The sequence below is a fragment of the Arachis stenosperma genome, chromosome 2, assembly GCF_014773155.1.
Source record: "Arachis stenosperma cultivar V10309 chromosome 2, arast.V10309.gnm1.PFL2, whole genome shotgun sequence".
In the NCBI taxonomy this organism is placed as follows: domain Eukaryota; kingdom Viridiplantae; phylum Streptophyta; class Magnoliopsida; order Fabales; family Fabaceae; genus Arachis; species Arachis stenosperma.
In genome coordinates, this window is record NC_080378.1 from 15,554,496 (window position 1) to 15,576,412 (window position 21,917).

General features: G+C 28.9%; 1 protein-coding gene across 4 annotated transcripts; it reads right to left on the reverse strand.

The window, feature by feature from the left end:
* Nucleotides 1–513: 513 nt before the first annotated feature.
* LOC130960841 (polycomb group protein EMBRYONIC FLOWER 2-like) lies at nt 514–13,427 on the reverse strand. Of its 4 annotated transcripts, none has more exons than XM_057886334.1 (24): nt 13,167–13,427; nt 12,192–12,276; nt 12,041–12,107; nt 10,788–10,896; nt 10,513–10,660; nt 10,089–10,144; nt 9,330–9,432; nt 9,039–9,210; nt 8,855–8,923; nt 8,061–8,200; nt 7,705–7,895; nt 7,374–7,406; nt 7,127–7,158; nt 6,476–6,528; nt 6,322–6,375; nt 6,179–6,238; nt 5,565–5,611; nt 5,335–5,459; nt 3,665–3,812; nt 2,902–2,950; nt 2,171–2,254; nt 1,676–1,755; nt 1,421–1,510; nt 514–918 (listed from the first exon to the last, which is right to left on the reverse strand). In XM_057886334.1, the coding sequence occupies exons 4-24, from the start codon at nt 10,850–10,852 to the stop codon at nt 798–800; spliced, it is 1,920 nt and encodes a 639-aa protein (XP_057742317.1). In that variant the 5' UTR covers nt 10,853–10,896; nt 12,041–12,107; nt 12,192–12,276; nt 13,167–13,427; the 3' UTR covers nt 514–797. The 4 variants fall into 4 exon arrangements, with proteins under 4 accessions (XP_057742317.1, XP_057742319.1, XP_057742316.1 ...); XM_057886336.1 differs by having other exon boundaries at nt 3,665–3,803; nt 10,788–10,908; XM_057886333.1 differs by having other exon boundaries at nt 10,788–10,908.
* Nucleotides 13,428–21,917: the final 8,490 nt, after the last annotated feature.

The following is a 21,917-nucleotide window of genomic DNA, read 5'->3' on the forward strand; positions in this document are numbered from 1 at the left end:
ACAGGCTATTTCAAAAGCCTAGGCCTGGCCTTTTAAAGAATATAGGCTTTTTTAATAGCCTGAGTCTGGGCATATTTCCTATCAGGTCAGGCTAGGCCCTTGGCCTGGCCTATTTCCACCCCTAACGACAGTTTGTATGAAATTTTCATTAACTTCTAAACTATATTTAAGCATATTTAAATTTTTGCAGATTTTTACTTTACAATAATTTTTTTAAAACTAAGAAATATATAACACCAAAGGACACTAGATTACCCAGGTCCAAAACTTAGGTAACATTGGCTGCGAAGAACATGATTATCAGTTATCACCGTTAGAAAGCAAAAAAAAAAAAAAAGAAAAAAGTTCTCTCATGAAGGCATCATGTGATCTCGTTATGTGTTAATGTTCACTGTTATTTAGAAAGTGAGATTAAGTATGAAACTGAAAACGTATAAAATTAATGATAAAAATCAAGACATCTAAACATCATATGAAACTTTCACATGAAACAAACTTTCCAAAACAAAATAGTTTTGAAGGCATAAACAAATCAGGAATATAATACTCAATGTTGCTGAATAATTTCTTCGGCTACATTCCCCAGAAAAATGTAACAAGGGATGGAACTTTTATCCCTTTACAAATTTATGGTACAAATCCCGGTAATGAGTATAACCATACAAAAGGGTATAAAATTGAAACGAATAAAAATTCCCCCCATTTGGTGACAGCAATTTGTTTTGTGAAGAAAAAAATGGTCCTTTTTTCTATACGTCATCTTGTCTTTTGTATTTAAAAAGATGAAGAATTGTGTTTTAACTATTTGGGGCTGATTTCTCCCTCTGATACCGTTGAAGAATAAGGCTGCACAAATTAATAGTTCGTGCATCAAGAAGACCATGATTCCATAATTTGATAGAAAACAGTCTCCAACACCTGCCAACATGACCAAATTTTTTATTATTTGCAAATCTTGAAACATCCAAAAAATATGATGATAATGAAGCATGACATTTTGATTAGAGTCATAAAGATGCTAAAAGAGCAAATAATAGAGCGCATCAATTCTATCAAAAATGAGAAATCAAATAAATGCATTGAAAGTGTCAATTTATTCTTCCATGAAATCCAGATTTATGTCTCTCACTCCAATATAAAACAGCTCCTTTCAATATATATATATATATAGAGAGAGAGAGAGAGAGAGAGAGTTGAGGTAGTTTGATTTGAATTTCGGTCTATCTCACATTTGTCTTGCAAAATTTTGTAAAATATAATTTTAAAATGGTTATTGTGGGAGGTTGGGAGTCAAACCTAGTCTCTTCAAGTAATACTCTTTATGGATTCTGCTAAGATAAACCCTAAACCCTAAACCCTAATCGCAATTATAATATAAAATGAGAGCACCCTGATACAAGCAAAAGGAAAGGCTAGTTACCAAGGCAATATGGGGCACTCTAGAAGCTCGAAGCCATGAACTTTTACAAAAGCTTCACATGCCCATGGAATATGACCATCAGCTAGCACCCTGCCAAATGAAGAAAATAATTTATGCTAGAAAGTTTGCATTCAAACGAAAAAGTCTATCACCTTTCCCTTTAAAACAAATCTGGAAGGTGAAATGGGGCCATAAACAAAATAAGGAAGAAGCAACTAACGGTGAGCAAATAGAGTCAAAATGAAAAGCACTTACCGTTGCTTTCGAACAAATGAGTTCCACATATGCATGAATTTCTTCTCAGCTTCGGTCACGTCCACAAAATTACCAAGCATCTGCAAGGTATCAAAATGTTTCAATGAATCCTCAAAACATAATCAAAGTATGAAGAAATACTAAAAGGTGCAATAGATTTCATATTTCGACCCCAGAGCCTCAACCTAAACCTATACAATGATCAAGCAGAAATTTAATCATCAAATTAGAATCACAAATGGTAAGCTCTCCTAACAAGGTCTAAACCATCTAATTTAGGCGCAGATGATGTAAATCCAGACAACAATCTGTTAAGAAAAAAGTATATAGAGTAATTAGTAGACTCTAATGGGTTAAGTAACTAGCCACAGGGCCATCCAATTATATCCACAAAGCTCTAACAAACCATTCTTGTACAACAAGAGCTACATTTTCGGAAAAGGTAAAAGAGACTACAAATTCAAAACAAAGGATCACAGATATAATCGTGCATACCCTTCGATCTTCAAAACTTGCTACTTCGTCATCAACTTCATCCTCACTATCTTCTTCTGATAGAACTTCTTCAAGTTCCATTGGCTTGAAGGAAAAGGATAAAAAATAAATGAAAATGAGAAACTATTTGTGAGACATAAATAAGCATTAAAGGGCATGTAATTACACATTTTGATTTTCTTTTTTGAGAGAGAGAGAGAGAGAGAGAGAGAGGAAACATTTCTCTGAAATATGTATGATGATTCTGAAGTTCTCAATTGAGGAACTTCTCATTTATATACAACTATACAAGCAAATCCTATCTTGTGGAGGAAGCTACTCTAAGGGTAGTTTGGACCTTTCGGTGTTTAGTTAGTTAAAGCTGGTACAGCTGTCATCCCAGCTAGGAGGAGGTGGTTATTGCTATTCCTAGTTCTATATGCCTACCTGAGACTTCCCAGCGTATCTATTAAGAACTTTTCATTTTGATAAACATATCAAGTAAAAAAAAAATGTTTTTGATAAAATTTTCTATTCAAATCTCCAATATTAAAGAATCCATGGTCTAAAATCACATTTATTATCCAACCAATTGCAAACAAATAGAAGAATTTCCACAGGGAGATCACGGAGCACTCTATATAGGCCTCTCATCATACTTGGCTCGTGGTTTTTCAAGATGCTTTATATGTGTGATGTGAAGGAAATTGAAGTGCCGAACAGTAAACTAATAAATGTCAATCACTTATTACCTGGTATTTGTGAGAGTGATAGAATTTTCTCTTGCTTAACTGGGAAAGGCTGAAATGTTTTCAAAGAACAATGTCAGAACCGTGTACATCAAGTAATTTACAGGAAAAAAATTATAATCGCATGTAGAGAGTGATATATGACAACTTGTTCCAACACTTCCTATATATACCAGTCCAAGTATCATAGGCAGAACAGTTATATTCCCTCTTAGTAAATATTGAGAAAAACTACAGCTCAATCCCTGAAAACTTCTGATAGTAATACATTTGTAATAAAAAAACACAGATTTTGGTCCCTGAATTTAACGAAAGATATTAACACAGTAAATTCTGAACTTAGAAATAAAGTGGCAAATGAAGTTCATGCATAAAAAATTACAATTAACAGACAAATGAAAGATAAACAAAACCCAAATAAATAAACAAAATCCACGTACAACTAGATTCCAAACATTACATTGACCAGTTGCTGCAATACATTAGTTGTATAAATCAATTAATAAAGCAAGCTAGTGCTCAAGTTGAGCGAGACACCTTTATTGGCATTAAAGGCATTGCCAATTTATCAGAAGCTTTACATCTTACTCATGTCACTAAAATATTAAGTCAAAGTAAAATTGAATTTACAAGTGGAACATTTTCAATAACATAAGGATTGTAATTTCAATGTAGGGCCAAATGATTTTGTAATAAAATTATGCATCTAACAATATCCTAAAATGTAAGATTTCATTTATGTATTTTCATATCCCAAAGGACATACATTTGTGGGTCAATGTTATAACGCTGAATTGTTGACTTCCCTGTTGTAGCATCTGGTAACACTGCAGGATTCTCATATGTCGGTGGTTCAGGCAGGACACAATCTTGATGATGCAATTGTACAATAGCATTTGAAACCCCTGCAATGTCTAGCATTTCATGGCACATTCATCACACTATAACACTAATGCTACCACAAATATCCCATAAGATTTACTCTTTCCCCTTTTTATCACCAAATATCCCACAAATATTTGGACCAAGAAGTCACATTCAACAAAAAAATATGAAAGACCATCTCAGAAAGTTAACAAGCATTTCTATTTCTAAAGGGGAAAAAACAAAGGGAGGTTTAAACTTTAAGTTGGAATCAAATAAATTATGACTAGTTATTGGCTTATTGCACATGTGACCATTGGGTTTTTCAAGAATGTCAGGACAGAGATCCTATAGACTTGCTACTCCAGATTGCACAAAATTACACCACTCACACTCATCTGAACCAGCTTGGATGTCAAATCAGAGCCATAAAAAGGGGAGATGACGTCCTCTGTGGTGGTATTTCAATTGATCTTTTCCCTTTTTAAGACAAGGAAAGCAGCAATAAGGTAGGAGGAGGTTTCCAGGCGAATCTCACAACAGCAATGAATACATACACAAGCAAAAATTCTATTAAAGGATACACCCGCAGTGTCCTCAAAAATCCTATGCAAGCCATATATTCCCCTAATTTCTACCTTTAATTTGTCAAAGACCAAATTTTCATGTATTTCAATTCTGAGGACTTCTGCTGTCATGTGGACAAGTTAGTGCAGATAAATAAGATTAGTGCCTTATATAAGTTTTGGTAAATACTACTTTCTGCCAGGATGATTTTGCATTGTTGTTGATAACTCAATAGTTAAAAGTTTTAAATATCTTGAGTGCATCATACAGGATAATGGAGAGATTGAACAGGATGTAAATCATAGGATACAAGCAGGTTGAACAAAATGGCAAAGTGCGTCTGGTTTTATATGCGACAAAAAAGTGCCTTTAAAACTTAAAGGTAAATTCTATCGCACTACTATCAGACCGGTTATGCTTTATGGTACAGAGTATTGGGCGATCAAAGGAAAACACGACAATAAGTTAAGTGTGGCAGAGATAAAGATGTTGAGATGAATGAGTGGTCATACGCGATTGGATAGAATAATGAAGGAAGATATAAGAGAGAGAGTTGGAGTAACACCTATTGTGAAAAAGATGGTAGAATCGCGTCTCAGGTGATTTGAACATGTGAGAAGAAAACCAATAGAACACCCAGTCAGGAAGGTGGATGAGATGGAAGATGGACAAGGGGTGAAAGGTAGAAGAAGACCTAGGAAGACCATCCATGAGGTGGTCAAACGAGATCTACATGTAAATAGTTCTTTTGTAAACATGATACATGATAGAGCTCAATGGCATCATTTGATCCATGTAGCCGATCCCACCTAGTGGGACAAGGCTTCGCTATTGTTGTTGCTGCTGTCGTTGATAATTCAATGCAAAAAGTGGCTCTCATCACTTTGACTTATGTAACAACCATCATTGAATTAAAGAAAATGTTGAATTAACTGTCATTTTTCTTGGCTAATTAAAATTAGTTGCACCACTTAGTAAAATACTTGAAATAGTTGCCATACATACCATCAGCTTTCTCCAAAAGATCACCCTCTCCAGTTGGAATTTCGGATTCTAAGACAAGTGGATCCGCAGCCTTTGCTTTTTCAGAAGGTTCATCCGCTGGCTGTATTCGCTTAAGTGGTTTGGCACTAAAATAGGTTTTAGATTACCAGTTTACGAAACAAAATGCATCTATATGAAAGTATATGCAGCCAAGCAAATCTCAAAACAATGCAGAAATGAGAATAGCTTACCAAAAGTTGATAGTGTACAACTTGGGATCAACAATATTTGCAAAAATCTGGAGGGAAATTAATTAGTAAGTTATTAAAGTGAACAAATCATTTTCAAATGAATTCATACTAAAAGTTCAAACAGTTTTGTCATGCTTACTTCCATGTTTCTAGGAACCTCATCTTCTCTAAAGGACAAAATTATCAACATTTATAATTTTGGACATTATACATAGAAAAGTAATGAAATCCTAGAAGTTAAGAGATGAAATCCAATAGATATTATACAATACTTATAAAATACATGATTTAATACAAAATAAAAACATAATGTAATATAAAAAAATATTAGTTTAAGTATAAAAGTAAACAATTTATCATAAATTTTACTAAAAGGTATACTTCAAATATAAATAGATAACTTCGGGGGGTGGGTGGTCAACCTGAACCCAACCCGAAAATTACACTAGTTGAAGATTGCAAATCCGAACTTTACAAAAATAAGTTTTGGGCCAGGCAGGCTGGATATGAACACTGAAGAGGCATTGCACATTATATTCAGTTCTATTGTAAGAAATATAATAAAACCATACAAACTTAAATTTAAAAACAAATTGACGTCAAACTGTTCTAACCTCAGATTTCCAGTTATCAGTTTTCACAGACACGTTTATCGTCGGACAGTCCTCCCATGCCTGCAAAATGATTTATAATTGAAACTAACAGTTTAATACAGCTCAAAGAATGTAAGCTTGCCAGAGATCTGAAGAAGACTAACCGAAAATTCATAGTTGAGAAGATCATGAGATGCGAGCAAGTGATATTTTATCCCCTACAAACAGAACATGTCAGAAACAAAAAAATAATTTTATAATTATCACATTAAAAATTAAATGTTTAAATTATCAGTCAAAACTCAAAAGCAGTCTAACCTTGTAGCTTGCACATCTAACCAAACATAACGGACAGGAGAAATCTTCAGTGACTGCAATTAAAACTTTCTGTTATTAGATAATCAGATTGCCAGCATGCTTTGACATTAACAAGGTAACAGATATCAATGTAAAATAAGAATCTAAGCTTAAATATGTTTTTGGTTGCAAAAAATATGGTCAATTTCAGTTTCAATCTCTTGAAAACTTTTAGATTGATTTTGATCCAAATTATTTTACCATGTTTGGTTTCAAACACTGTTGTGCTAAATTTTGGTCCCTGTAAGTATTTCATAACTTTTGTTTGGTGATTAAAAAATTAACAATTTACTTTTGCTGCTTATAAATATTACCACTCGACAACTAGGCTAACAGAATAGGTATCAAAACACAACATTTGGAAAATATGTGGATTGAAACTAAACCAAAAACTTTGTAGAGATTAAATCCAAAAATCACTGTATTAATCAAGACTAAAATCATTTTCTTTTAAGATATCTATATATCCCACAGTTAGCTATGCATCTTAAATAGAACCCACAAACAGCTATACTACACAACCATAAATATGTAATCAGCTACATGGATCAAACTACATTGATTATTACCCAAAAAAAAAAAAAAAACGACCATGAAAGCAACATTCATTACCTTCCGTTCTTTGCAATTTATCATAGTAATACCTGTAATATAATTTTATAAAACAGAAGAACAATCAGTAGCAAAATTTCAGCATTTCTTCTAAAAGCAAATAACATGAAATGCAAAAGAGATACAGAAAACATAAGAATAAATGTGATCTTCATTACCACTGTGTATTTGCCCCGTTAAAAGACCACTAGCATAATCCCCATAAAAGAACCTGAGATTGTATCATAAAGAAGTTAAAATATAATACCTGTAATTAAATTTCACATTGCCCTCCTTCAACCTGAATCATATAAGTTGGTAAGAAGTTAGAATGAAGACCAATTTATTTAATATAAAGTACAAGACAGTTCCAATCAAATAAGAAGAAAATACATGTAAATTTTATAAGACTGGTTTGGAAGCTACACTACTCATAGTTACAATTCAAATATCTGCTTTGCGTTCAGCAGGGTAAATCAACAGAAAAATGAACTAGATAGTGCAACAAAAAGTTAAAATAAATAAATAGCAAAGAACTAGCACTTGCAATCCGCCCCAATTATTCATGGAAAAGAATCTTATGAGAAAATGGTAATTACCGGATGATACGAGATAATGATGGCGATGCTAGTGCAGTTATGTTTGTATAATGGGAAGATTTCTCTTTAGCCCCACATTGTTGGGCATACATTTTGATTTGCAATTGCTTTGATGTACTCCTTAGAAACCCATTCTCAAAATTATTTGATACTTGAACTGAGATGCTCTGTTCCTTATATCGAACACCATACTGCAGCATTAAAAAAATTGTAATATGGCACATCTATCTTAGTTGGAAGGGATAAAAAGGTTTGAAATTGCTAACATAAAATAGTACAGTCAGAATAGAATATGCTTTAATAATCAGCACAAAGAAAGAACAATAAAGACAATATTAACTCTTAGCACCACATACCTTTAGAAAACAAGGATGCAGATCAACAGTTGACACAGCCTCAGCTTGAAGTCCCAGTCTTAAATTTGGAGATTCATCCCACGACTGAAAAATTTTTTCCAGAGATACTTTCCCACATAAGCAGTACTGTCCATCTCTTGCTATCAAGCACAGAATAAAATGAAAAGAAAAGATGAATTCTAGCACTGGAGTGATCAAGTTCACAAATTACCCATTTCATTAAAATCAACACAATTTTTTTGTTTGAGGAAGGGGGGGTAGAGGAGGTGTAAATCTGTTACTACACCTTGAAACATTGGACTTCTTTTCTAAAACAAAATCACTACAACAAGGAGAATATAATTACATAAGAGTTAAGAGGATAAGGATCCTTGTTAACAAGAAACAAAATACATAAATAATCAATATAGCAAAGGTGAACAGCCCCTCAACATACCTGTAAGAGAATTTGTAAAATGATCTATTCAATCTTATGATCTTTAATAAACCATTAGTTACAAATCATTTCATTTGAGAATTAGGATATTATTCTTGTCAAAAACAAAAATAAAAGCTTATGCTATTAAGTGCAACATATATGGGTTGTTTATCATCTCTTACACACATCAAGCCTCAAACTAAATTTTTAAGCACTTGATTGAATAGGTTATTATGCAATGGGGTTTGAAGCGTGTCACTGTGTGTGTGCACGTGTTGTGTGTCCATGTGGCTCAACTAGCAGTAAGGTCATATCAATATGGTCATTCACAACTAAATTTCACATTTCATCTGTAAGCAATAAAAGCATATCTCACATTCAGATGAACTTGGATCCAAAGGCATCAGGCTTGCATTGACCCCAGATGAGGAATTTGGGTCCTCCACTGCAAGTGAAACAAAAATTAGTAAGAATTATATTGTACTTCATGTGTGCATGTGTGTGTGTGTGACTGTGTGCACGTGCATATTATGTGTGTGATTAGACAAGCACATGCATACCAGCTGTGAAAAACAACAGAACAAGTGACCCAGATTTAGCTGTCAGAGCTAGCCTATGAATGTCGGGGAGCAAAAAGTTTGCTTTGAGGTGAGTATCACCAGTATCACCATCAACTTCAGAAGGATCTCGAAGGATGAAAACCCGACCAATGCGATATTCAGCAGAATACCTCTTTGTTTTTGTAGTTAAAACACGATGAAGCAGAAACATTTATTAGATAAAGTATATGAACTAAGAAACTAAATAGTGAGTAATATTTATTAGCTCAGAATAACATACAGAATTCCTACCTCGGCATCCTCATCCTTAGAAGCCAGCCTTGCTAGACAAATATACAAGGGAAACGAAACTTGAGTTTCATCTGTATCACTCAGTAAAGCTGTCAATTGTATCCTAATATTGAAATGTAATTCATCAGTATCACAAATAAGATACTTTACCTAGGTAGAATGAAAGAAAATTAGGCAAAACCAGACAAAAATTATGGCTTAAATGAAATCATTACAAACTACATAAAATTCAACCAAATGTATAAACAGGTACATATCCATAGCCAAATATGAAGATTAAAAATGGGATCACAAGGTTTACATAATGTACATCTCATTTATCTTTACATAGAATCCCATGCTAGAAAAGATTACTAGTTGCTCTTTGAGAAAGCATGTCATATGTCTGCAAGAACTACTCAGACACAGTTGGAAAATCCTCATCCCATTTTACTGAGACCTTTGGAGCTATACCAACACTGACTTTTAGGTCTTTGTATAGATTGGACAACAAGAAGGTTATGTTCTAATGTTGATTTATGGCTGAATGGTGATCAGACTCACAAACATGAATATCCATCGGTTCTTATTAAATCAAAACAAATGATCAAATATATAGCAACCCAAAACCACTAAATGACTCCTAGACTTCACAAAAGTTTCTGTCTAAACTCAATGTACCACATCCACCCTGTAGGCATATGGCATAAAATCACATCGCATAAATTGAAAAAGAAGGATGTAAATAGGAGAATGAAGACTATGTATGATAGTTCTTACCTCTTCTTTTGCCTAGCCTTTATCTTATACTCCAAACATCTCTGAAGAAATGTAGGCTACACAATAGAAAAGCATATTGTTAGAATAAAACATGCAAAGTCATTGTCTTTAAGGACCAGAAATCAGCATAACATGAGGAACCAAACAGGATAATTTTTTCAATTTTTTTCTTTTTCGCAAAAATAAGAAGAAATATTAACAAGAGAATGAAATAACCAAGTCTGAGGTAAGCAAGTGACACGGCAACTAGGCAAGTAAACAGCAACTGCAAGAATCCTTCTAAGACATCAGGATGGGAAATAATAATGCTACCTAGAATAAAATCCACTCTATGTTCATGCAACATATCCGAAGAAAAATTTATAAATAATCACATTGATATAATTAACAATGGCAGATAATTTTAACCAATCAGATGGAGTACATTCCGTAAAGCACGTCGCCGAAGAATGTTGTAGAATTCTACGGGCTTGCAATAAACTGCAAAACTCTCTTCTGCAGCAAGCTCCTCTTCAGCAGATAAATGCCCATGAGCATCTGGATAGCTTATTTGATTTGTGTTTCTGGAATATCTGCACAGGCAAACAGATATAAACATTGACTATGCTGCACCACTTTTCTGAAAAGACACCTGCATTTGTTTCTCTAGAACAGGAAACTACCAAGAGAACATCAAAGAATGGTCATAAGAGAACATACGATGTTTCGCAAGTTGCAACAGGAAAGCCTGGCATCGTTAAAGAAGTTTCAGATATATATAACATTTATCTGAACCTTTGAATCTTTGAAACTTTCTCAAGCAGCAAACCTGCAGTTGAAACTGCAGCAAGAGATCATCACAACCACGTAACAGATTATAGTCCTCATTTATAATAAAAGAAAATAGACCAAATATTTAACCCGCAAATCTATTTTCCATAAAATCGCCTATCCTATTTGAAATTGAATGTTTTCTGTTGTTTATTGCCACTGAACAAAAAGTTTGGATACCACAATAATTTCTTTTTTAACATAAACCATATGAAATCCTGATCACTTGAATGTAGAAAGTAGAATTACCTAATATGATTCAATCACTAAAAATCTTCGTATACTATTAAAAAGTAGCAGATTAAATGCGGATTTTGCTGCAAATTTCGGTCAAATTTTGTAATTTTGTTTTCTGCACTTTTTGCTGCGAATTTAAATCCGCAGCATATGAGTTCATGGATAACTGTTGTTGTGAATTTTCAAATTCACGGGTAATTTAACTGTGAATTTTGTCGTAAAAAACCTGCGAAATCCGCAAATAATTTCATGAAAAATCAGACAATTTCGTCGAATTTTTTTGCAAATTTAGTTGCGAATTTTTTCGCACATACTAAATTAACAACAAAATCAGCAGGTACAGGTGGCAACAAATTCCACAAGTAATACATGCATAGCGAAATTCGCAGCTAATTTTTGCAACATACTCCAAAAATTGCAACTAACTTTTGCAGCAAATTTTGCAAATAACTAATTGGCAGCAAAATTCACAAGTAAATCTGCAGGTAATAGATTCGCAAATAAAATTCAAAACTGAATTCGCAACAAAATCTGCAGCTAAGGATAAAATGAAAAATTGATAAAAATTTTATTTGTAGGTAATATCAATAACAAAATCCGCAAGTAAAATTATCAACAAATTAATTTGTAGATAACTTCCTCCTTATTCATTATGATTAATTTGATAAATCTATATACAACTACTAAAATATAAAAATAGGCATCAACAATCAACATTCAAGTAAATAGATGAGTAAAAAAACATTAAAACTAACATAGGTAAGTTTAATAAGTATCAAGCCTGAAACATCAACTAGCTAAATTGACATTATACTAAGATAGACAATATACTGTCCAAAGAAAAATAAACTATATAATATGCAAATACGACATGTTTACTAATCATCAGAATCTTCATACTCAACCTCCTCGTCATCTTCGTCAGCACTTTCATCAGTACGATAATCAGGTCACTTGATTCACTTCCATCACCTACATCATTTTGCAAATGTGAAGAAGTTGCTAGTCCTAACTTCTCAGTTAGCAAATTCAATTTACTACATCATAATCACTTACTTGATTGTAGATCAATCCACAACAAGGGTAACTTGATTGTTTTCTCCCTCTTTTCCTTGTAAAAATTCTAGTTCCTTTCTTCTGACTAGGGACAACAATAAGGGTAGCTAAGCAGCTTTCATATTGCTTAGTGCACAGAACATGTAGCAAGGTAATATAACATTGTGTTGCTTGATATTTACATAGTATAAGAACAAATACTTGAATAAGGATGACTGTAATCAACTAAGTATTTATTTCCTTGTTATTTAAGACAAATGAAGGTTATTCGAACTATGGCTCTAGCTTAAGTCAACCCAAAGAAACCTTAATTTGGATTTAAAGACTTGAATAAAGATGACTCTAATCTGCTAAGTATTGTATACTTAACATGAGAAACACCACATGTAATATGATGCAAGAATTATGAGGCATTAAAATTTTGGTGAAATGGTAATTAAGATGGGAAGGTGAGTATTCATTGTTGTCACTACTCGTTACATTGAGAGAAAACAAGTCATCATAGTTCACAGATACAATAAGGAAGCAATAAGAAGAAACAAAGTAAAGGCAAGACAACAATTTATATTTACAATTTCCTAGTCTAATCTAACACTTCTAAGTTCCTACACATGATGAATTACTATAACATCAGTATTTTCTAGTCACACTTCTAGATACAAAGAGCCATAGGCATTTCAGAAGCAAAGTTCAATTGCAGTGGAGAGTGAAAATTCTCGGCATAACTTCTCTGACTCTAATCAAGAAACTCTAGTTCCGAAAGCAAGGAAATAAATAACTGTGTAATGCAATCACAAAACCAAGATAACCACAAGCATATTTTTGCAACGCATAGTGCACAGAACATGTTTGATTAAATTCCCCACATAAAAGAGGGAAGAACAAAAACAGCACAATCAATCTTAATACTAACATCATAAGAATCAATTAGTATAGAATAAAAACAATAATATATAAGATGGATGGAATAACAACCTTTGATGAAAAACAAGGAAGGAGCACAACAACTGGAAAGGGGGACGGACCGGCGAGCCTACGGCGGCGGCGGCGGCTATGTAAAAGCGAGAGACAGACAACGCAACGGACCGGCGATCCTGATCAGCGGATTCGTGAAAGCGAGAGAGACCAGGCGGCGGACCTGCGGGGCTGCTCGGCGGTGGCTTCGAGATGAGGAGGAACGCGGCTGAGGAGGGACTGGAGAACCTCGTTAGGGTAAATTCTCTGATTGAAGAACCATTTTCATTTGCTTTTAATTGAAACTTCTATTTTCTTTTAGAATATAAGATTTTTTTAATTAATTTTTGAAAAACTTTATCAAATTAATATTATAAAAATTAATCTACCTATGGCTATTAAGCAAAGTTAATTCCCAAATCCTCATTGGATTGGTTTGGATGAATTTTCAGAAGTTCTTAAATAATATTTTAAAAAAGGTAAATTCTACCCAACCCTCTCTAAAATAACATATAAGTTACCCTTCATGATGTGTCACACTTTAATTGGTTATTATCTTAACTATAGTTAGGTTATTTTGTAATTTATTATTTTAAATGGGTAATTGTATAATTTCTTAAAATATTAAAATTTTATCCCGTAAGCAGCGCTGACTTAGTTGATCTACTGCCTCTCACGCAATCTCTTTTTACAGCATTCCTTAATGAGTCGTTGAATTCCCATGGTTTTAAAAAAATATAAATTGTTAAAATTAATAACACAAATTTAAAATGATAAAATTCAACTTTCTTACAAGTATTTTTTACAGTATTTTTATTCTTTTAATTTTTAATTTATTAATATTTTATTATTTAATTAATAATTAAACAAATTATTTTCATGAGAAATCATTTTTTGTATAATTTTAAAGAAGAGACCAATATAACAGTTTAAAAATTAATGTAAAAATGATATTTTAAATAAAAAATAGTTAATATTAAAATTTTTAAATACAAAAATAAATTGTATAGATATTCCAGATATAAATATGAAATATATGTTTAAAATAAATAAAGAAGACAAAAATAATTATTTATTTCTCATGAGTACTCCCATTTTATTTGTTTTATTTATTTTATGCATATATTTATATTTATCTTTTAAATATTTATACAAATTATTTTTGTATTTAAAAATTTTAATATTAAATATTTTTATTTAAAATTTTATTTTTACATTATTTTTTAAACTATTATATTGATCTCTTCTCTAAGATAATACAAAAAATAATTTTTTATAAAAATAATTTGTTTAATTATTAATTAAATAATAAAGTACTAATAAATTATAAATTAAAAAAATAAAAATATTATAAAAACTATAGTAAGAAAATTGAATTTTATAATTTTAAATTTGTATTATTAATTTTAATAATATATTTATTTTTTAAATAATTTATGTATGATAAAAAATATGTTTACTTGGTTAGAGTACAAATTTTATTATTATATTTATAGGTTCATGATTTTAAATATATTTCTAAGTATTTTGAATAGATTTATTTTATTATATTATATTTTACATATGAATATATATTCCATCATGTAATTAAATAAAGATATATTTTTTAATGAAAAAAATTTAATAACTGAATTAACCATTAATGATGTTGATGTTGGTAAGGAGTGATTCATGGGTCATGGCCAAAAAAATGGGGATTGAGTGAGAGGACAAGAGATAGAAAAGAAGTCGACCGTGACTATAATGGGAAGAACGGAGAAGTTACGAGCCATGGAAATTTAATGATCCGTTAAGGAATGATGCACTGTAAAAAGAGATTGCGTGAGAACGTGCTTCAATTAATAGAGTAGAATTTTAATATTTTAAAAAATTATACAATTACCCATCTAAAATAATAAATTACAAAATAACCCAACTATAGTTAAGATAATGACCAATTAAAGTATGACACATCATAAAGGGTAATTTACATGTTATTTCAGAGGGGGTTGGGTAGAATTCACCTTTAAAAAAATACATTTTAAAGATCGGATGTTATTTTATATTTGAATGTAAACTTCTATTATCTATTAATATCTATTAGAAGAAGATCCATGCAATCTACGGTTTGAAATTTTCTGTTTCCTGTTTTAATTTTCTTTTGTTCAGTTCTTTAAATTGTCACTTTTTACAATAATAAAAATATTTTTATTGTTTAATTTTTTAATTAAAAATAAAAGATTTATTTACTCTATTACTATTTAAAATACATAAGTATTTTTTCTTAATTTTTTATAATTTGCAGATTTTTTTCAATTAGGATTATTCATTCTTTTTATTCTTATTTTTTAAAATATTCACTTTAAATGTTAACATATTATTTGATGAGCATTTTTAAAATTGTCTAAAGAAATTACATTATATCTGATTCAACTTCATAAATTATATGACAATGAATACAATTTAAAAATATAAATAACATAATTCAGAAAATAAACATGAATAAGAACATTAACCAATATAATTTATATATAAAATTTTTTTTAATTTATCGTGTTAAAATAATTTATTTCTTAGATAAAAAATTTACTTTATAAAAATTTAAATGGTCATTTTTCAATGCTAAGGGTCTATAAAAAACAGAAGACGGAATGCATAAAAAGATGAAAAAAAATTAAAGAAAAAAAAATACATGTCCAAAATGTCTTATTATTTTTCAAGACGAAAGAAAGAAATAGGGTAAAAAACACAAATAAACTAATAGAGGATAGTTATTACATGAATAAATCAAATTAAAGATTGATTCACGAATGAGCCAAAACATACTTATACGTAATTCGAACCTATTTGGTTCGAACTCCAATTGCATATAAATCGAACCTATTTGGTTCGAACTAGACACATATAATTCGAACCTAATTGGTTCGAATTACACACAAATTGGGCTATCTCATAATCCGAACCTAATTGGTTCGAATTACTAAGGAATAAGTGTGAATATGTTACGTGCATGGGATTGTAATTGAAATGAAACAAATTTAAAATGTTGTAACATATATAGAAAAATTATTTATTATATAAAGTTTATAAAAAATATCTTTAAAATTAATTCTAAACTTTTTTAAATTATAATTAATGTATTTTTTTAATTTCTAAGATTACTTATATTTTACTTATTATTTATTGTAAAAAATAAATTTTTTTAATATATTAGTATCTGCTTGGGTTTAATTGTATGTCTCGTTAAAAAATTCTTCTAAAATCAAATCTTTTTATTTTTTTTAATAATTTGATTACAAATTTTTTAAGAAAAAAATACTTTATATCTTTAATTGTCTTAGTTTTTAATCTTAAATTTCATTTCGTTTCAATTTTTTTTTCATTTTATTTTGTGTTAATTTTATCCTTACTTCAATTTAATTAAAGAACATTAAATTCTAATAAAATAAAATTAAAATTAAATAAAGTTAAATAAAATAAAATTTAAGAATAAAATTAAAATAATATTCAAATTGCATATATAAAATGTATTTTTAATTTAATTCCAATATTTAACTATATAATCTCTAGAAACAGCCTAAAGAAATATACACGTAAAAGATAAAAATTAAATTTTTATTGACATTAAAAAATGTTTGTAATAAATTATATATTCATTGAAATGGAACAAATTTAAAATGGTGTAATATATACGAAACAATTATTTATTATATAAAATTTATAAAAAATATCTTTAAGACCAATTCTAAACTTCTCTAAATTATAGTTAGTGTACTCTTCTGATTTCTAATATTACTTGTACTTTACTTATCACTTGTTGTAATAAAAATTAGGCCTTTTTTTTAAATATATTAGTCTCTGTTTAGTTCTAATTTTCTGCGTTGTTAAAAAATGTTTCTAAAATCAAATCCTTTTTAATAATTGCGTTTTGATGTTATTTAATTTCCGCATCATGTCTTGCTTAATTTAATTCATAGACTAATTTATTCCCACGTGTGTTCAACAGACATTTCCTTTAAAATTCCTTAAATGAAACATATTCATCAATTACAATCTCATGCACGTAACATATTCACACTTATTCCTTAATAATTCGAACCTAATTAGTTCGAATTACACATTCGAACTAATTAGGTTCGAATTATGTGTGTCTAGTTCGAACCAAATAGGTTCGATTTATATGCAATTGGAGTTCGAACCAAATAGGTTCGAATTACATATAAGTATGCTTTGACTCATTCGTGAATCAATTTTTAATTTGGCTTGTTCATGTAACAAGTATCCTCCATTGGTTTATTTGTGTTTTTTACCCAAAGAAATATAAAGATAAATACAAGGCTTCTTTTGTCTAACTTCTATTCGTTTCTACAAAACTCTTAACTATTGTCTTTTAATTCGAATCCTAGCTTAAATGAGAGAGAAAGTAGAGGACTTTGTTTTTTTGCTTTACCTTTTATTTATTTATTTATTTTGCTTTCTCTTCTATTCTTTAATCTTAAATATTGTGAAAGTGACGTTTTTTTTTACTAAATATAAAGAAACTCGAATTAGCGACCTCTTAAATGAATATAAGGAGACTATGCCATTTGAATTGTAATTCATTAGTATTGTGAAAGTGACGCTTGGATGAATACTCCACATCTATTAAAATACACAAAATATAATCTATTTTTAATATACCATTTGAAAAATAAAAAAAATAGTATTCCAAAAATGATTCCTAACATGTCTCTAAATTTTTTTAACCTATCAGATTCAACAAATCACGTAATCTTATACCACTACTAAAAATACCTATCCTACCCACAAAAGCATAAGTTAAAGAATAATAGGATTGTAAAATAATACTAAAAAGAAGAAAGTCAACTCAAGCAACAATTTCAAAAAATTAAGAATGTATTTTTGTGTAAAAAATACAAATTTCTAATAACCTCATAACACTTTAATCTAGCTCTATATTAAGATTTAAAAAACATGAATTCTTAAGAGTGTTCATAGTCGACAAATACTTTTTTTTTTAATTTTTAACCATATTTAAATTTTTAAAATAATCATAAATCCTAGTGGACCAGCTTATGACACAATGAATTATTTTTCAAAATGAAATAGGTAAAGCAATAATTTTAATGGTTTAAAAGAAATTGATATGAGTAATATAATTATGTAGGGACTTAACGACCCTACAAATAATTAATCGAAATCACAAAATCAAAATACAAGAAAAAAAACCCTGGTATTAAATAGCAATGCAACTACAGAGATAAAATTCTATTTACCTGTAATAGTTAACCTAAATTTTAAAATCAAATATTTGAACTGATGCTTAGTGTCTCTATATAATCCTTGATTTGGAATAATATAGAAGAGTTTTATCACATACACTTGAGGTTAATTTTTTTGAATATTGGATAAAAATTGGTGTAATCCTTTAATATTGGAAATTATGGTGTTTTACAAAATTATGGGGGCTATAGAATTCGCAGAGTGCGAATTGTCAGATTAATGTTTTTTTAATTTATAAAGACAATACACAGACTGCGTATTGTATTATTTTAATATTAAATTACAATACGCAGACTGCGTATTATATTATTTTAATATTAAATTACAATACACAGTCTGCGTATTGTAAATACACAGTCTGCGTATTGTCAGTACAATACGTGTTCTGCGTATTGTGCTTGCACAGAGCAGCGCCCCATAATACTGTAAAACTCTATTTTTTACAACATTAACGTAAAACTCTCTCCACTCTTCCATATTAAAATAAAAAATCCTACACTTGAACCTCTGACAAAAGTTCTTTGAATTTATGAATTATAGGCCTCCGAATTGTATCAAATTTGGTATCACCGACAAAAAAAAATGTATAATTCGCACACATTAAATGAAATAGCAGCCAGAAAAAAAAATAAATCTCTTACTATAAAATAGAAGACAAACTACAAAGAGCCAAACATTATGCAAATAAGGTTTCCAAAACAAACAAATAAATCCAGGAATAAATTAAAGTGAAAATGAGATAAAAACACAACATGCTAAATTTTACATATTATTGAAGAGTTACAAATACAATAAAAAATACCTTAAATTAACCTTAATATATTAAATGAGGCATGCTTTGAACACAAGAACTCACAGATTCTTCAATTATAACTCTATTAGACTACAATTGATAAAAAAAACTCTATTAGAAGACAATATAATGAACTAGAGAAAAGTGAAAAAACTCTTAATCAATCAATGAATATTGTCTCTATTTATAAACACATCTCAATTAAGAAATTTGAATTTTGAAATAAATAAACTCTTTATTTTGGAAGATAAAAAAGCAAATAATTTATAAAAATTTGTAATTAAACATTTAAATACATGGCAATGAACACAATACAAACTCTGAATTAGTATAAATTCTACTGACTTTTAATATCTAATGAAAGATCTTTACTGCTGTTATATTACTAGTAATCTTTTTTCTAAACTGTAAATTAATAGCAACAGATATATAAATAAAAATGTGTAATAAATATCGTGTGATAGAGGAGGAATCGAAAAAGATAAAAGATAATATAAAATAATAAATAAGACAACAAAAGAAAAAGAGATGAACAAAAAAGAGAAGAAGGAGACAAGAGAAAGAGAAAGAAAAATAAGATAACAAAAACATATGACGTAATACTAAGAGAAAAGCAAAAAAAATAATAAAAAGAAAAAATATGCATAGATGCAAGGGATTTATAGACTTAAGTAATGAGCATATCCTATTTAGTTTAGATATCATTATTTTAGTAGGTTTTTAACATATTTAGATTTCCAATGAAAAAATAGATCATATTTCCAATAAAAAATATCACAACTTAATATCCTTTAAAAAGACAACACTAAATAATGAACAAAAAAAATAGATACACATAAAATGATTATCAGCCTAATAAATATAAGGTAAATACAGACAAGCCGAAGCTTCTCAATTGAAATCATAATTTTCTATTACATTATAAATTACTATTTAATATAAATTATTAAAAATAAATAAGATATCATAACCTACGCTTTAGTTAAACACCAAGAAAAAATAGGACATTTATAATTCAAAAAGTAAAAGAGAAAAAAAAAAGTGAAACAAAACAAATTCAATTATTAGTAAGTGATGGCACAATTTAAATTCTTAATCTAATTATTTATTTAGACTATTATTAATATTAACATCATCAATCCAAATAAAATAATTATCTATTTTTCTAATAAAGTTGAAAATATATATGGTATAAAAATATTTTTAAAGAAATACAATGGTAATTACAGTAATAATTAAAAAAATAACATTTTAAATTATATAAATATACAAGTATCTAAATCAATCAATAAATATTGCAAAACCATACAAAAGAGAACAAACTCAACATAAGTTAACTCAATATCCTTTAAAAAAACGACACTAAATAATAAACACAAAAAAAGTAGAAACACCCAAAATTATTTTTAATAGAAAAAAAACATAAAAAAATGCATAAAATTAAATATGATTCTCAATTTCCTTCTGCACAAACTTCAGAAAAGGAAAAATGTTCATACACTTATAAAATCAACATGGACCTCATATAAAAATAATAATCGTCATTCTTTACCATTACAGAAACAGAAAAGAGAAAAATAAATAATTAAATCAACAAATAAAAAAAAGAGAGTAAGCTTTATAAACAAAAATAAAGAAATAACCATAAAGATATGAAATATGTCAATCATCAATACAAAATTCTTGTAAATAATGTCAACACCATAGAAAAATTACGAAATAGCACAACGAACAGTTAAACACAAATATCCAAAAGTTAAAATTTTAGATCAAATTTTAATATGTATACAACATATTTTAGTATTTAATGTAGAATAGAGCAGATTCTCAATAAAAAATATAAAAGCGTAATCTCTTTTAAAAAAGTAGATACACGCAATTTATTTAAAATATCATTACTCTAATACAAATTTATTTATCAACTATTTTCTTCTATCTTTATAGTAGATTATACTCATTAGCATACAGGGACGGACTCAAGAGGGGTAAATAGTGGCCTTGGCCCCTCAACAAATTTTAAAAGCTCATATATTATTATAATAGATGTATTGTGTAAAGTAAAATTTAATAGTGTAGTAATAATAAAAAGAGTTACTATTCTTAATGTATTAGGGTTTAAATTTCTCTATATATATATTTATATTATTTGTATTTTTATTTAATTTAAAATTTTTTATATTTGTTTAAGATTAATTTTAACATTTATAATTATATAAAAAATACTTTAATATTATTTATGATATTATTTTTTCTAATTTTATTTAGTTGTTTATTTTTTATTATTTTTTGATTAATTTTTATCTCTATTATTATGTAAAAATACTTTAATATATTTTAAATTCACATAACAAAATTATTAGTGTAATTAACTTATATTATTTTATGTTATATTTTTTAATAATATAAAATATAAAAATATAACTTACTATCACATAAATACTTAATAAAATAAATTAATTAACAAAATATTTATAAATATATAATTTTATATTTTATTAGATGTAAAATTATAAAAACAGAGATAATTCTTTTATTTGATAAATATTTATTAATTTTTTAATTAAAAAATTAGTTATAATTATATCTATTATTAAATATATAGCATTATATTTAATTATACAAGATTTTAATTTTCAACTCTTCCACTCTTAGATTTCTGGATTCGTCCCTGTTAGCATATTATATTTAAAACACTTATTAAACTGCTTTTCTATTAA

Bases quoted from the DNA above. Each gene is read 5' to 3' on its own strand.
- LOC130960841 (XM_057886334.1), bottom strand. From the start codon at position 10,852: ATGTTATATATATCTGAAACTTCTTTAACGATGCCAGGCTTTCCTGTT. The intron at 7,896-8,060 runs GTATGTGGTGCT...TTAATGCTGCAG, and splicing joins TGCATCCTTGTTTTCTAAAG to TATGGTGTTCGATATAAGGA. The intron at 2,255-2,901 runs GTAATAAGTGAT...TTTTCCTTCAAG, and splicing joins ATCACTCTCACAAATACCAG to CCAATGGAACTTGAAGAAGT.